This window comes from Pan troglodytes, chromosome 13 (genome assembly GCF_028858775.2).
Source record: "Pan troglodytes isolate AG18354 chromosome 13, NHGRI_mPanTro3-v2.0_pri, whole genome shotgun sequence".
Lineage (NCBI taxonomy): Eukaryota > Metazoa > Chordata > Mammalia > Primates > Hominidae > Pan > Pan troglodytes.
In genome coordinates this window covers 141,278,336-141,295,141 of record NC_072411.2, presented here as the reverse complement: position 1 = coordinate 141,295,141, position 16,806 = coordinate 141,278,336, and the positions used below count along the sequence as shown (strand labels likewise).

Genomic DNA, 16,806 nt, shown 5'->3' with positions numbered 1-16,806 from the left:
ACAGCCACAACCGGGGCCACCTGAGTGGCGTCTGACTCATCCTGTGGTGGCCTAACCCTCTGAGAGCCATTTCCATGTGAAATGTTAACTTGAATCTCATGTCCAAAGCCATCGTCCCCTTTAAAAGGCTAAATAAATGTAGCTCAACTGAAGAACACTAATTTTCCTGTGAATTTCTGGAGAAAATCTGAATTAGCACAGGGATCTCGATCTGAGGAATTTCCAAACCTCAGAGAGACGCAGCCGGATGCCAGCTAGCCATCCAGGACAGATGCCAGCCCCTGGTGGCCGTGGCCCCGGGCAGTCCAAGGAAGGCTGCTTCATCCTGGGGCTCAGAGACTCTGGGAGCGCGGCTGGGGTTTCCCTTGAATGTGAGGGAGGCGCAGCAGCTCACCTCTATTTTAGGACCAGACCCTGGCAGTTGGAAAGCAAAGTAATAATTTGATGCCAAGTCATTCGTGCGACAGTGAAGGGTAATGCATTGAAGGCTGGAATTATCTTTTAAAGTGTTTTTTCAAAGCTATAATTAAGTGTAAGCCCTCTAAAATATTTCTTAAATATTTTAAAATATCATGTTGGGTGATGTTGCTTCTTCTTTTGCAGTAACCAAATAACATGCTTGTTTTTGTATCAAATTAAGTTTCCTTTTGGGCAGTGGTTTCAGTTGGAGTTTCTGTCTGTGGAGCTGAAGCAGCAGCTTCTGCAGAACGTGTGAGTATCCTCTCGCCTGTCCCCACAGTGCATCCGCGGACGCAAGGCCACCCTGGAGGAGCTACAGACGGTGCACTCGGAAGCCCACACCCTCCTGTATGGCACGAACCCCCTCAACCGGCAGAAACTGGACAGTAAGAAACTTCTAGGTATTTCAGGACCTTCCTTTCCTCCCATATTGGGTTTGAAGTCCCCCGAGGTTGTGTTTCCAGCTCTCAACCCCTTGTGTCTGGGGCACCTGTGGGTGTCGCCTGCCAGGTTATAAGGTAAAGGGCCTGAAAGGGAACCTTTCATCCTCTGTTCACAAGCCACTGGTTGTTGATGAATGTGCCAGGTAGCAGGTGTGTTTGTGTAAAAACTGGGCTGAGAACCGTTGGTTTAGAAGCATCTTGAATCACAGAGTTTAGGTTTGAGAGGCTAATTAGGAACACAGCCAGCGTGCTGCCCGCCCTGCCCTGCAGGGAGCCTGCAGTTGTTTTGAGCTCCGCTTTAAGGCCCATCAGAGCAAGACCAGGAGGAGGCCTAGGGAGTGTCCACTGCTTAGGGGTAAAAGGCTGCTGGTGTCTTGGCTCTGGCTGAAAGCACCTGCACAGGTGGTGGAGGGGAATTTTAGCCTCATGGAGAGAACTTTCTAATGGGCATCCTCTGCCCGGGGAGCTGGTGAGAGGCTTTCCACAGGGATCTTCAGCAGAGGCAGGTGAACTCCCAGCCAGCTCCATGGGGCTTCCAATGTTCCCAGGCCACAGAACCCAGACATGGGGCCGGGGGCTTCCAGGGCGCAGAACCCAGACCCCGGGCCGGGGGCTTCCAGGGCACAGAACGTGGACCCGGGGCCGGGGGCTTCCAGGGCACAGAACGTGGGCCGGGGGCTTCCAGGGCACAGAACGTGGACCCGGGGCCGGGGGCTTCCAGGGCACAGAACACAGACCCGGGGCCGGGGGCTCCCAGGGCACAGAACCCAGACCCGGGGCCGGGGGCTCCCAGGGCACAGAACCCAGACCCGGGGCCGGGGGTGTCCAGGGCACAGAACCCAGACCCGGGGCTGGGGGCTCCCAGGACACAGAACCCAGACCGGGGCTGGGGGCTCCCAGGACACAGAACACAGACCCTGGGCGGGGAGCGTCCAGGGCACAGAACACAGACCCGGGGCCGGGGGCTTCCAGGGCACAGAACACAGACCCGGGGCCGGGGGCTCCCAGGACACAGAACCCAGACCCGGGGCCGGGGGCTTCCAGGGCACAGAACGTGGGCCGGGGGCTTCCAGGGCACAGAACGTGGACCCGGGGCTGGGGGCTCCCAGGGCACAGAACCCAGACCCGGGGCCGGGGGTGTCCAGGGCACAGAACCCAGACCCCAGGCCGGGGGCTTCCAGGGCACAGAACGTGGACCCGGGGCTGGGGGCTCCCAGGGCACAGAACCCAGACCCGGGGCCGGGGGTGTCCAGGGCACAGAACCCAGACCCGGGGCCGGGGGCTCCCAGGGCACAGAACGTGGACCCGGGGCCGGGGGCTTCCAGGGCACAGAACACAGACCCGGGGCCGGGGGCTCCCAGGACACAGAACCCAGACCCGGGGCCGGGGGCTTCCAGGGCACAGAACGTGGGCTGGGGGCTTCCAGGGCACAGAACGTGGACCCGGGGCTGGGGGCTCCCAGGGCACAGAACCCAGACCCGGGGCCGGGGGCTTCCAGGGCACAGAACCCAGACCCCGGGCCGGGGGCTTCCAGGGCACAGAATGTGGACCCGGGGCTGGGGGCTCCCAGGGCACAGAACCCAGACCCGGGGCCGGGGGCTCCCAGGGCACAGAACCCAGACCCGGGGCCGGGGGTGTCCAGGGCACAGAACCCAGACCCGGGGCTGGGGGCTCCCAGGACACAGAACCCAGACCCGGGGCTGGGGGCTCCCAGGACACAGAACCCAGACCCTGGGCGGGGAGCGTCCAGGGCACAGAACACAGACCCGGGGCCGGGGGCTCCCAGGCCACAGAACCCAGACCCCGGGCCGGGGGCTTCCAGGGCACAGAACGTGGACCCGGGGCCGGGGGTGTCCAGGGCACAGAACGTGGGCCGGGGGCTTCCAGGGCACAGAACGTGGACCCGGGGCCGGGGGCTTCCAGGGCACAGAACACAGACCCGGGGCCGGGGGCTCCCAGGACACAGAACCCAGACCCGGGGCCGGGGGCTTCCAGGGCACAGAACGTGGGCCGGGGGCTTCCAGGGCACAGAACGTGGACCCGGGGCCGGGGGCTTCCAGGGCACAGAACGTGGGCCGGGGGCTTCCAGGGCACAGAACGTGGACCCGGGGCCGGGGGCTTCCAGGGCACAGAACGTGGACCCGGGGCTGGGGGCTCCCAGGGCACAGAACCCGGACCCGGGGCCGGGGGCTCCCAGGGCACAGAACCCAGACCCGGGGCCGGGGGCTCCCAGGGCACAGAACCCAGACCCGGGGCCGGGGGTGTCCAGGGCACAGAACCCAGACCGAGGGCCAGGGGATCCCAGGGCACAGAACACGGACCTGGGGATGGAGGCTCCCAGGGCACAGAACCTGGACCCGGGGATGGGGGATCCCAGGGCTCCCTTTGTTCCTCGATAACGTCTTTCCCTGCCTCCCAGCCACCCTGAACCAGGACAGTCACTGCCCACTGGTTTTCTTGCCCATCTTCTGTGCCTTTGCCCTGGGAAGAGCATATTGGCTCTTCCCTGAGCAGGACCCTAGGAAGGCAGAGAGGGAGAACTAGGAACCATGAACGCAGGGGTTGCAGGGGCAAGGAGAGGGTGGGCCGTGCCTGGCTCGTTGACTGCATTTGGCAGGGCACACGTTGCAGGAGGTGTCCTCCGTGCCAGGCCTGTGCCCGGCAGACACAGCCTCACAGAGACCTGCACGCCTAGTCCTTCATGCGTTCACTCACTCGCTCGCTCACGCCTTCATCCACTCGCCGAGGGCACCTTCCGTACTGGATGCCCTGTAGGTACAGACGGGGTCACAGACCATGGAGCCAGTAGGGCCGTGAGGACACGCATGGGCTCTGGCCTGGGGTGGCGGTCACGCCGCTTCCGGAGTCCCCCCTGCCCTGTGGTATGGAGGCTTCTAAAAGGACAGAAGCCTCAAGTTTGGGGAAAGTGAGAAGGGAGTGAACAGCAGTAGGAAGCAGGTGGGCCGGGGTGTGGCTGAGCAGGTTCACGAGGTGGATCCTGAGCTATTGCTGGGGACAAGGGCCACCGACCCACCCCACAGACTCCGACAGCTCAGGCTCAGCAACAGCAGAGGCTATGGACTCAGGGAGGCACTCAGTCAAGGGCCTGGGCCAAAGCTGGTGGAAAGGCCTCTGGGCCCCGACTCCCTACACAGCGGCTTCGCCTGCTGCTGCTCTAGAAGGGGTACAGCACCCTTCCACCGTCCCTCTGGAAGGGACAGTGGAAGACAGGGGCTTCCTGGACTGGAGACAGCTGCTCTAGATGAGGGCATGGATGCCAAGCCCCTACCCCTCCCCACTGGGCTGCCAGCATGCTGACCTTTACCCTCCAAGCAGACAGGAGACCCCTCTGTGGATTTGACCAGCCCCAAAGAAGCTGACATCAGGGGTTCCCAACAAATAGCCCCTGAGATCCCTTATACTGGCACTCACGGCTAATCACCCCCTGTGGGCCCAGAGCTTCCACCCAGCCGTTGGCACTTCCCCCTTAGGAGCGGACAACCAAGGAGGACCCAGGGCCCGAGGAACGGCTCAACAGGGACCTGGAGCTGGAGCCACACAGGGGAAGGAGGCTGGGGGCAGACAGTGTGAGGCACTAACCCAGCTGCCATTAGCACCCTCAGAGAGGATGCCACATCCACGTAACGTGGACAAGTTCAGTGGAAAAGGGGAAAGCACAGAACGTTCAGAGAAGACAAAAATTAAACACCTGACTGCAGAAAAAGAAAATCCTCCTCAGACTGGAAGATACGGTGATGTCATCTCCCAGAAACTGGAGCAAAACGTGACAGCTCTGGGAAACTGGGAAGTGAGATGATGGAGAAGAAGGCCAAAGCTCACTGCAGTGTGCAGGGTCCAAACAGCAGGAGTTCCCAGGGAAGGCAGAGGCCAGGAGGAGGTGTCTAGAGTTCAGAAGGCCCCAGGCCAAAGGCAGAGTCTCTGGGCTGCAGGGACCCACCAGGGGTAAGAAAGACCCTCTTAGGGAGAAACAGCAGAGCCTCAGAATGCAGGGACAGAGGTGAGAGCCAGGGCACCTGCAGACTCCATGGGGCCTGCGGCCATGCCAGTTCTAAGGGCGCGTCATTGCCCTCCTGAAGTTTGTGTCCCGCCAGACTGCCGGGTGAGTAGGAAGGTGGCACAGAGGCATTCCAGGCATGCAAGGGCCAGAGCTTTCACCCTCCAGCTGTTCTTCCTCAGGAAGCCACCAGAGGACATGCTGTCCCAGGGCAAAAGAACATTGGGAGGCCCATCATGGAGGCCGGCCTCTACTGGGTGGTCTGTGAGAGGGTGGCGGCCAGGAAGTCTGAGATCGCCCTGCAGAGAGAAGCTGATGCAGCTACCCCGAGGAAGGGGGCACGCGCTCCTGGGGGAGAAGATGGCGCATGGATTGTGGAGTACCTAGCGGAGGCGGGGAGCGCCGCTGGGGCTGGGGAAGGGAGCCCTAGAGGGCAAGGGCGGCAGAGAGGGCTTTCTGTCCGGGAGCTGGGTGGACAAAGGCCGTGCATCGAGCCACTGAGGCTGGAGTGTGCTGTCCCTCAGGATTCTCCAGTCCTTACCAGGAAACGTCACTGCCTCCCCATGTAACACCTCAGCTTCTGGCCGGGTTCTCCAGCATGGGAGGGGCTGCCCGTGGGCCCCATGAGGGGACAAGATCTTTGCCTCGATGTCACTGGGGCTGCCACAGCAGGGGCTTCAGCAGGCGTGGGAGTTGCTGAGCTGCCTGAAAGCATCAGCTCGTCAGGCCGTGTCCTGCACACACACCGTGTCCTGCACACACGCCGTTCTGTGCGCCCACCTCCACGCCTTTCAGAATGGCGGCTGCTCCTGACACCTTCATCCATTTTCAAAGGACCGGCCGTTGGTCCATCCCCTGCCACCTTCAGTCTTCCAAACCTGTGGAATTCAGCGGGCAGAGGATGGAGGCAGGACCAGCTCCACCAGCAGAAGGATGAAGGCAGGCTTAGCTCCATCACCTTGCTTAGGTTTCTAAGCTAGTTTCAAACAAAGTTTAAGAGAGATGATCAAAAAGGAAGACCCCTTTCTTGTTTTTGGTTTCTTTATTGAAGTGTCTCTGCAGCATCCCTTTGCCCCATTCCTGTTCTCCGAAGGCAACCATTCTAGTCAGTTTCTTTTGTTTACAGGAAGGTTGATCATTCTATTTCCTGTTTTTTCCTGGAAAGCTTCGTGCTTTAAAATCTGTTCACATTCCTGTGAGGATACCTCTCCCATTACCTTCTCACAACTCAAGATCGATTTTTGAATTTCCAACAATTGTCCTAACCCAGAAACTTCATTATCATCAGTCTAAGTATTTCAGACATGGTAATAGCTGATGATTATCTTGAGTTTTGTGAACATAACCCTAATGAGGTGTTTAAACACTACTGTGTGATTTTTTTTCTTTCCTCTTTTAATGGAATCCACAAGCCGCTAAGCCGTGTGCAAGGGCCTTCATATTTCCTTTCTGATGTGGTGAGATGCCACACATAAGGCGTGGCTGAATTGGCTCGTGGGCCTGAGGCAGGCTGGCCGCTGCCCTAGGCGTCCCTGAAAGTCACGTGGCTCATCTGCTCATGTCAGCTGGCAGGGTGCTGCATCCGGGCAGAGCTGGGCCCCTGGCGAGTGGGTGCCGGTGATGCTCAGGGTAGGGTGCAGCAGGAAAATGACTTGGTACAGCGAGGGCCTCCCCAGCCAGGGAGCAGTAGCAGCAGCGAGAGGATGGCTGGAGCCGAGCCTTCCCTGCCCCAGGCACAGAACGCCTGTCTGCCAGCCTGCGGCAAACAGACAAGTAGTAAGGCTGGTCGTTTGCAGAGCTTCAGGCCCTGTCACCAGGCTGGAATGTTTCGTGGCCTGGGCTTGGTGATTGTGGCTCCAAACCACAGGAGGCCGCTGGGCTCCTCACAACTGTCACCAAAACTCTGCCTATAACTCCATTCCTATACACATGCATTTGGATGCATAATCGTGTACTTTTTCTTTGTTGTTTTGGTTTTTGCTAGATAATGAGCAAACTCAAAACAGTCGGATGACTTGTGGTTTTAATGTAGACATGGTTGGCTATGATTTCAAAGAGATTCAGTCTCTTGCAGATACCTGGACACGTCTGTCTACTGTGAATTCATATAGCTGAGCGTGTGCATTATTTGGAAAACGAGCTCCCTAGTTTCTGGCAGTGTCTTTCCCGTGCGTTGGAGTAGTCAGTGATGGAAGGACATGGCCCACGGAGCCACTCCCAGCCCCAGCTACTCAGCCACTCACCAAGGCCATGACCACCCTTCCAAGGCAGCACCCGCCCACTGTGGTGAGGTTGGCATTAGGTGACCCCACTACAGACGACGGGCAGCAAGCAGGACAGCAGGTGGCTTGGCACCTTGGCACCCACGCCCTCCTCCTTTTTCAGTCTCGTTCCACCTGCGCACCAGCTCTCTTGCCCACCACATCCTGCCAGCTCCTGCCCAGCCCCAGCACCTCCCAAAGGGGTCCAGTGTGCAGGCCGCTTCCCCGCATGGTCAGCCCCACATCCACTACTTGCTGTCACCAAGGCACAGAGGAGAGCAGGGCCAACATGCCTGTGGGGATGAGGGCTGACCGCCATGAGGTTCAGGCCAGAAGTGTTAGCTGATGTTGTCCCATGTCCCACGCTGACATGTGGACACGGGAACCAGGGTCAGGAGCCACGACTCCAGGCAGTGGCGGGTCCGTGAGCCATGGATGCGGAGGAAGTAGGCCCAGGACAGCGCCCAGGAAGGGGAGGCATGCTGGTGCTGCTGCCCTCAGTGGGCGTGAGGGCCAGGACCCAGAGGCCGAGGCATGCCTGCTGAGCGCTGCAGGGAGAGCCAGGGCCGACTGAAGCCCCTGCTGGCTCAGTGCCTTGTACAGCCCAGGCAGGGAGGAGGGACAAGGCGGGCACAGACCCTGCCCTTGGAGCCAGGCCAGGTGGAGAGGAGCGCGGGCTCCCTCCGACACAGGCTGGCTCCTCCGAGCACGTAGGGTTTTGTCTGGAAAACGTCACAGCATCTGCATGGCGCCTGCGCCCCTCAGCTGGCCGGGCCCTCCTAGCAGATGGGGGCCAGGCCTATCCTCCCTTTGCCTGGGGGGCCTGGGAGCCCCTGAGCCCCTTCTGAAAGTGGCTGCAGCTGCTGCCCCCTGCCTCCTGCCTCCTGCCCTGCTCCCTGTTGGCATGGCAGCTCCCCAGCCCCGGGCCGTGGACGTGGCCATTCTACAAGCCTCCGGCCTTGATGCAGATCTGTGACCTCCACAGAGTGAGAAGAGCCTGAGTCAGCTCTGTGTATCGGGCCTCACACTAGGGCCTGGCTGTGGCTGTCTGTGGGACATGTGGGTGTCTGTGGGGGGTGCTGGTGTCCGTGTGGGTGTCCGTGGGGTGGGGTGGGTGTCCATGGGGGGTGCTGGTGTCCGTGGGGGGTGTGGGTGTCCATGGGGGGTGCTGGCGTCCATGGGGGGTGTGGGCATCTGTGGGGGGTGCTGGCATCCGTGGGGGGTGCAGGTGTTCGTGGGGGGTGTGGGGGGCGTGGGCATCCGTGGGGGGTACTGGCGTCCATGGGGGGTGTGGGTGTCCATGGGGGCGGGGTGGGGGGGCGGGCATCCATGGGGAGGGTGCAGTCATCCGTGGTGGGGTGATGGGGGTGCAGTCGTCCGTGGTCGGGTGATGGTGCAGGCGTCTGTGGGGAGGTTGCAGGTGTCGGGGGGGTTTGCAGGCATCTGTGGGGGAGGTGTGGGTGTCCGTAGGGGGTGCGGGCGTCCATGGGCTAAGGCAAGCAGGCCTCTGTTTAGCTTCTCGTCTGTGCCAGCCACTCTCCTGCAGCTTGGGCCATCGCAGTTGCTCTTCCCAGCCAGGCACGCTGTTCCCTGAGGAAGGGTTCCTCTCGTGCTAACCGGGCCGGCAAGCCCTCCAGGCAAGAGGCAGACAGGCCCTAATGGACCCATGGCCAACTCCTTCCTATGGCCCCCGGCAGCCAGCCCTAGGAGCATGGACCAGAGCACACAGAGTGGGGGCTGCTGCTCTGGAGCAGGCTGAGAATGGGAGAGGAGCCCCACAGCAGGGGGTACAGCCCAGCTGAGGCCAGAAAGTGGGGTCCCACGTTGGATAAAGGAGCCTGTTACATCAAGCCAGTCTCCCTGGAGCATGTGAGATGTCACTCCAGCTCCAGCCCAGGAAGGGGCCGGGGGCTGCGGAGAGCGAGGGGTTGGGGCCCAGGCAGCCGCTAGGAATGGCAGGTCCCGCCCCTGGTTAGTGGGGGTCTCTTGTCCCCACAGATGGGTTTTAAGCTGGTGACATGCATTCAGCCAGCACTGGGTCAAACAGGAAAAAGACAGCACCCCTGTCCTGGGAGCACGTTCACTGCCGGAGCAGGCGTGGGCGCCAGAGCAGTGGGGTGGGGGCTTCGAGGGCCCCGATTTCCATGGGAGGAGGCCTGGCGTGCAGCTGCAACGTCCTTGGAACCCTCAGTCAGCTGCACACGCTCCGCCTGTGTCGCAGGGAGGGGCTGTCGCTGCATACATTCCCGAGAATCTCAGGGTCTAAGAGGCCTCGGGACCCATGTTTAATCCCGGGACCTGCCCCTTGCTTGCCATGGGAGGGGGCTGCTAGACAAGCCCTAGGAGCTCACTGAGGAGCCAGGCTCGGGGTCCTGGAGCAGGATTTGCCGTTAGATACAGCCCCTCAGGGGCACGGGCTGCAGGCAGACGCCCACCAGGGGTACCTCGTGCTCCCCAGTGGCTTGGTGCCTCTCCTGGGCCCCTGACAGGCTGATGCCACAACAATTTGAGGTGTCCCCACCAGGGTCTGTGACCCAGCTCAGCCCTCACAGGAGTCAAGGCACCTCTAAGGGCCAGACACTGACCCTGCAGCAGGGCCACAGGGTGTCACAAGGGGGAGCAGTGGCCCCACATTGTCCCACAAATGCCCAAGTGCCACTGAAGACCCCGGAGTGCGCCCAGGGCCTGTCGAGCGCCTTGGCCGCGTGCCCTTGGCCTCTCTGACCGTCTCCCTCCCCCCCACAGGCTCGCTCGCCTCCGTGTTCGTCCGGCTCCCCTGCGGTGGTGTTGGGGTAAGTGTTCCTTTAATATGTAAATAATGTCCTGTTTCTTCTTGAGTCCCAGTGGTCACAGAAATCGCAGCCTTGCTTCCCTCAAAGTGAATAATTGCTGCCAGGTGTTTTCCATACGCAGGGGCTGCCCATGTGCGGCTTCAAAGGCCGTGTGAGCCGAGAGCGTTTTGATCGCCGACTCGGGCACCTTTCTCTGGGGAAGGTTGTCTGGCGCAGGCGGCTGGGGCTCTGGGGTGCAGTGGCTCTGGCTTTAAGAAACAGGATCCTGTATGCAGCCAGCATCTCATCCCCTTCCAAGTCTGCGGCAGTAATCTGCTCACATCAGGCCACGAGTATGGTGCGGGTAGGATGCGTGCTTCTATATTCTGTACCTAGTTTCCACCCGAAGCTACAGGTGGGGCTCCCAGTGCAGTGACCGTGATACTCATGGGCCACGTGGAGTCTGTAGGGCTACTCGCTGGGCTGTGCTGGCTTCTGTGAGCTGATGATATGGACCTGGCCTGGGCATATGAATCATTGGTCTGTGCCAGCTTCTACGAGCTGATGATATGGACCTGGCCTGGGCATATGAATCATTGGTCTGTGCCAGCTTCTACGAGCTGATGATATGGACCTGGCCTGGGCATATGAATCACTGGGCTGTGCTGGCTTCTACGAGCTGATGATATGGACCTGGCCTGGGCATATGAATCACTGGGCTGTGCCGGCTTCTACGAGCTGATGATATGGACCTGGCCTGGGCATATGAATCACTGGGCTGTGCCGGCTTCTACGAGCTGATGATATGGACCTGGCCTGGGCGCATAAGTTCACAAGGACTTTCCAGTCTGGGCATCTGCCCATCCGTCCACATAGGAAGGGTCAGGTCTTGCAATCAAACTTCTCAATAACAAAAGGGTTCTCCCCTGGCCCCTGACCTCCTTGATGCAGCCTGGGCAGGGGTGGCAGTAGCGAGGGCGGCCATGAGAAGCTGAGGCGGAGCCTCCGAGCAGATCCGGGCCATCATGGTCCTGCAGCGCCGCGAATCACCACAGACGGTTACAGGCAGGGAGGACGGGAGCCGGTGGACAGCAGGAGCCGCTGCAGCCGAAACCGTGCGGTGTGTGTGTAATCACTGATCGCAGGGTGAAGCTCAAGGTCTGGATTCTGTTATGGAAATGAAACAAAATTGTTTTCTTCCTGAGTTTTTATAAAAATCACTGCTTTGAAAATTATCCCGTCAGAAAGAGAATAAACGGCATTTATTCATACCACCACCAAGCACTCCTAGAGTTATTTTATTTTGTATTGTAAATAGGCTGCAATCTCTTAATTTGGGGCAAGTTTTTGGCCAGACTTGAAAAGAATTGAATTTGCACTGCCCTGCAGCCAGCACGCCTGTGCAAGGCAGAATTTATCATTTGCAAATGAAAGCTAAGTGCAGACTCAGAGCTGAGGGGGTGAGCCCAGCAGCCCCTCCCAAGTGTTAAATCCAGATCTGAGGCACAGCAGATGAGAGCTGCACCCTCACGTCTGGGTGTGTAGATGCTGATGGAAAAGCTCCCCACGTGGACGCGGGCAGAGAGGGTAGCCTGTTGGCATGGGCAGGGAACAGTGCAGGCCGTGGGGCTTCCTCAGGTACAGCCATTGGCAGGATGTGTATTCTTCCCATTGTTTTCCAAAAGGAAGAAGACAGACAGGAGGCCTGTGCAGACCCCTGCCCTGGCTGTGGGATGCATTTGCTGTCACTGGCACAGATGCAGCTCTCCTGAGCCTCATGTCTCCTCCAGAGCCAGGAGGGGCCAGCCTCTTGGGGTGTCAAGAGGAGCAAAGTAGACCTCGGGAGCCGAAGTGTGGGCACACAGCAGGTGCTCTTGTCAGGGAGGGCAGAGCAGGTGAGCAGAGCCAGCCACCTTCCCCGAAAGCAGCTGCAAACTCTCCTGGAGGCAGAACAGTGGGGCTTGGAACACCGAAAACTCACCACTCCTCGGCGCTGGGAAATGGGAGCTGTAAAGTGCTTTGACCTCTTTTTTAAACCAGATCAGCTCCTGCGTTGCTCCTCTCCAGTGACCGCAAGTTTCAACTGGGTGAGGAGCTGGTGTCCCTGCTCGGCCTCGCCCAGCGGAGTCCCGGCCTGCTCTCGTACGCCCGGCTCCCCGCGGCTCCTCTGAGCTTCCCAAATTCCTCCCAGCCCTGCCAGCCCTCGGCGTGTCCCTTTTAGACTCCATGGGATTATCCGTGGGAAGCTTTCTCCATGTTTCCCCCCGCCTTTTTCCTGTCTTTATTGCGAAAGAGAAAGAGAGAAAAGGAGAGGAGAAAAGCGAGAGAGAGAGAAAGAAAGGAAAAGAAAACAAAACAAAAGAAACGAAACACAGAGTGAGCCATTTGCTCCTTCCTGCATTAGCAGTTGCGGCCGCCTGCCCTGAGCCAGGCTGTTGCTCAGTGGTGGCGCTGCACGCCTGAGCCAGGCTCCCTGCAAGAGGCCTGGAGCTCCAGGCTGGTCCCTGGGAGCTGGAGCCGTGGTCCTGAAGCAGGCGAAGGAGGGTCTCTTGAGTTCTCTGGGGACTGGGGTCCTGCAGTTTGGCTGGGGCTTTGTCCTTCACTGTGTGCAAGACATTCCAGAAGCTTCTGAACCCCAGGGTCCCATGGGAGGGGGCACAGACACAGGCACCTGGTAGACCGAGCAGCTCCTTGGCACCCCAGGTGTGCAGAATCCCCAGAAGACCCTTCAGAACACGGGTGTAGTACACCCTCCGCTCCCTGCAGTGTTGGCCTAATCCCAAAGCCTAGTTCATTGTATGTTGGAGAGAAACCATCTCTGGGTGCTGTCCCCACAGGGGCAGCCTCGGGGCCTGGCCTGCCTGGGACCCCGCCTCTGCTGGCTGACACAGAGCAGCTGGCAGAATCTTGCCCTGCCCAGCTCTCACTCCTGGGATGTCACCTTGGATTTTTTTTTTTTTTTTTTTCCTCTTTGGAGACAGAGCTTCAGTCTGTTACCCAGACTGGAGGGCAGCGGTGCATTCATGGCTGACTGCAGCCTCGACCTCCTGGGCTCAAGTGATCTTCCCGCCTCAGCGTCCTGAGTTGTGGGGACTACAGGCCCAGGCCACCACATCTGGCTAATTTTTTTTTTTTTTTTTTTTTTTTTGAGACGGAGTCTGGCTCTGTCGCCCAGGCTGGAGTGCAGTGGCGCGATCTCGGCTCACTGCAAGCTCCACCTCCTGGGTTCACGCCATTCTCCTGCCCTAGCCTCCCGTGTAGCTGGGACTACAGGCTCCCGCCACGGCACCTGGCTAATTTTTTTGTTTTGTTTTGTATTTTTAGTAGAGACGGGGTTTCACTGTGTTAGCCAGGATGGTCTCGATCTCCTGACCTTGTGATCTGCCCACCTCAGCCTCCCAAAGTGCTGGGATTACAGGCGTGAGCCACTGCGCCCGGCCCACATCTGGCTAATTTTTTATTTTTTTATTTTTTGCGGAGATGGGGTCTCACTACGTTGCCCAGGCTGGTCTCTAACTCCTGGCCTCAAGCCATCCTCCCCCCTCGGCCTCCCAAAGTGTTGGTATTATAGACTAGAGCTGCCACACCCTTGCCACCTTTAATTTTAATGAATTGATTCTCCAGCTGAAGTCATCGGCCCATAATAGTCCTATTTATGTGGCTGCTTCCGTGAATAACAATATAGCATTACTTACAGGAGAAGCCAGTCGTTGCAGGTTGAATTTGAACACTGGAGGGTAGGTGAAGTGGAGTTATTTTGACATTTTGAAACCGTTTAAAGAATACAGAAGTTTGGTCATTGAAAAGAAAACCATCACCGAATACACTTCAGGAAATGTCTTCAGCCCCTTGAAAATGCATTTTAACTCACCTTGCTTTGATGGTGAAGCTTCAAGACCGCCTGGAAAGAAATCCTCCCTCCCCACATAATGAGCGGTGTCTATCAAGTGGCAAGTCTGCCTGGTGGTGGACAGGAGCCCTCGAGGGCCCGGTCTGGGGAAGGGAGAGGCAGGGTGGACACGCCTGGCTCCTGCTTAGGAGCCCCAAAGCACTCGGCGCTCAGAGGGGCTCAGTTTGAGAAGGAGGCGTCCTGCAATGGACCTGCAATCGCCCTGGTCAGCACCGTGTGGAAGCTGAGCAACCTATGACGCAGCTTCTAAGACCTCCTCCGGGCTGGGCACCCCCAAGTCCCCGGTGTGTTACCCCACAGCAGCTTGCAGGCAAGGGACACACTTGGGGACAGATCCTCAGGTGCCCTGGGGCCAGCTCAAGGGCTGTGTATTTCATCTTAACGCCTCCCTCCCCTGGCCAGACTCCCATAGGAGACTGCTCTGTGCAGAACTGGCTGTCCAGGTCTCTGTCTGTCGACTTTCCTCCTGAATTAAGCCAGGGCTGTAAGAAATTTCTGGTGTGCCTAAATAAATAAATGAGCCAACACATGATCAGGGATTGTTGACGTGTTTGTGTGAAACACGTTTTCTGTCTGAAGTGGAAAAGGCCAGCGGGCTGACTTGCTGGTGTCCAGGCAGAGCCGTGTACCGTCACCAGGGCAGAGCAGGGCAGCTCTCCTCACCCGCCCACACTGCCAGTCCCGCTTAGCTACGCTGGTCAACATGTGGCGCTTCCAGTTAAACTCGGCACAGGAGAAAGTCACTATTGGAAGAGACTGGTCGTGATTCCCCTTACATTTCATTTTGCTGCTAATTATTTGACAGGTCGACTATCCCTTATCCAAAATGCTTGGGGCCAGAAGTATTTCAGAGTTTGGTGTTTTTCAGATTTTGGAATATTTGCATTATACTTACCAGTTCAGCATCCCTAATCCAAAAATCTGAAATCCAGAATGCTCCAGAGTGCATTTCCTTTGAGCGTCACGTAAGCACTCAAAAAGTTTCCAGTTTTTTTTTTTCCTTTTTGGAGACAGAGCCTCACTCTGTTACCCAGACTGGAGTGCAGCGGTGCATTCATGGCTCACTGTGGCCTCGACCTCCTGGGTTCAAGGGATCTTCCCGCCTCAGCCTACAAAATGCTTTTGTAGTATTTCGGATTTCAGATTCTCAGATCAGAGATACTCAAGCTGAATAACTCTCTTAACTACAGTTCCAGTTAAAAAAAAAAAAAAGGAAATAGATCACCTTGACATTACTTTTAGATGGAAGTACACTGAAGCAATTGAGGGAAAGGAGGATGCCTCAGAACAGGGCAGGATACATGCATCTTACTTCTGGTAAATTCTCTTGTATTTTCCTGTTTAAATTTTTTGGCATGTCTTAAGAAGATTGAAGCCCAAACGTGGGCTGCGGCTGCCCCGGCTCTGATAGGCCCTGGGGTTTCAGAAGCAGAGCCCACGGAGGCTGAGCTGCTCTGCCCAGCCAGGGCTGGTGATGACGGTGGCCGGGGAGGGTGACCTCACTGTGGGGTGTTGTTTCCACAGGTGGACAGTGACACCATATGGAACGAGGTGCACTCGGCGGGGGCAGCCCGCCTGGCTGTGGGCTGCGTGGTAGAGCTGGTCTTCAAGGTGGCCACGGGGGAGCTGAAGGTCAGTCGGGGCCTGGACAGTGGTGGCCCTCCAGGAGGCCTGCCATAGATTCCCAGTGTGGGGAGGGGCCGCCCACTGCGTCTCCCTCTCATCAGGCTGGGAGGCGGCTGTGATGGGGAGGTGTGGACCCCACTCTGTCAGCACAGCCTCGCTATTGAATCAAAGAGACATTGCCCACATTTGTGACAGGGTATGTGCATAGTACAGAGATTCTCAATGATTTGGGTCTTAAGAACCCTTTATACTCTTAAAAATTTATACTCTTAAAAAAAAAAAAAAAAGCTCCAAAGAGCTTCTGTTTACATGAGTTATATCCGCAATATTGACTCTATTAGAGATTACAACTGAGAAATTTTCAAAATGTTTATTAATTTAAAAATAGCGACCGGGCACAGTGGCTCACGCCTGTAATCCCAGCACTTTGGGAGGCCAAGGCAGGGGGATCACCTGAGGTCAGGAGTTCAAGAGCAGCTTGGCTAACATGGCGAAACTCCTTCTCTACTGAAATACAAAAATTAGCTGGGTATGGTGGCTCATGCCTATAATCCCAGCTACTTGGGAGGCTGAGGCTGGCAAATCACTTGAACCTGGGAGGTGGAGGTTGCGGTGAGCCGAGTCACGCCATTGCACTCCAGCCTGGGTGACAGAGTGAGACTCTGTCTCAAAAAAAAAATTTAAAAATTAAAAAGTAATAAAAATATAAAAATAGCACTAATGTCTTGCCTGTGGACAGCAGCTGGGTTCTCACACCTGCCCGGCATCATTCTTGGGACTTGTTGAAGTACATGAAGGAATCCTGGCCCGACACAGATACGTAATTGGAAATGGGAGAAGGATTTTAATAGACTTTTCAGAGGTATTCTAATTGTGGGTATTCTTTGACAGTATACCAAAAATTCAGCAAGTGGTAGTGTCTTGAAAATTAGCTGCAGTGTGGATCTGAACTCAAATCGTGGCCTCTTCCCCCTCCGTTTTGTTTAACTGAACCATTAGCCCTTCTTGGAGATCAAATCGATCCTTCGTTCATGGGTGATTGGTAGCACCGTGCGTTGGTCATTTGGAAACTTAGCTTCACGGAGTTACATGGATCTTCCATATTCTGACCCATACAGTATCAAAAAAGTCATTAATTTTTGAAACTATTAATATCACCCCCATCTCACCAGAAGTCTTCTAAGTAGTGAGAGAGCCAGCAGGTTCACAGGGGGAGAGCCGTGTGTTCCAAACTTGTAATTTTCACTGGAAAGCTCACATTTCCTCACGCTTCCTTCCCGTCTCTTTACTCGGGATGTTAAAAGGACGTGTTTGAGGGCGG

At 57.3% G+C, this 16,806-nt stretch overlaps 1 protein-coding gene across 22 annotated transcripts in view; it reads left to right on the top strand.

The window, feature by feature from the left end:
• The window catches only part of HDAC4 (histone deacetylase 4), a 359,741-nt gene that overhangs the window by 301,728 nt on the left and 41,207 nt on the right, over positions 1-16,806 (top strand). For 16 of the 22 annotated variants that reach the window (XM_054679623.2, XM_009444680.4, XM_016950850.4 and 13 more), the window contains 3 exons: positions 740-860; positions 9,924-9,970; positions 15,384-15,491. In XM_054679623.2, the coding sequence (XP_054535598.1) occupies positions 740-860; positions 9,924-9,970; positions 15,384-15,491 (276 nt within the window). The remainder of the gene's footprint in view (positions 1-739; positions 861-9,923; positions 9,971-15,383; positions 15,492-16,806) is intronic. The other 6 variants (XM_054679626.2, XM_054679624.2, XM_063790963.1 and 3 more) reach the window with 1 other exon arrangement.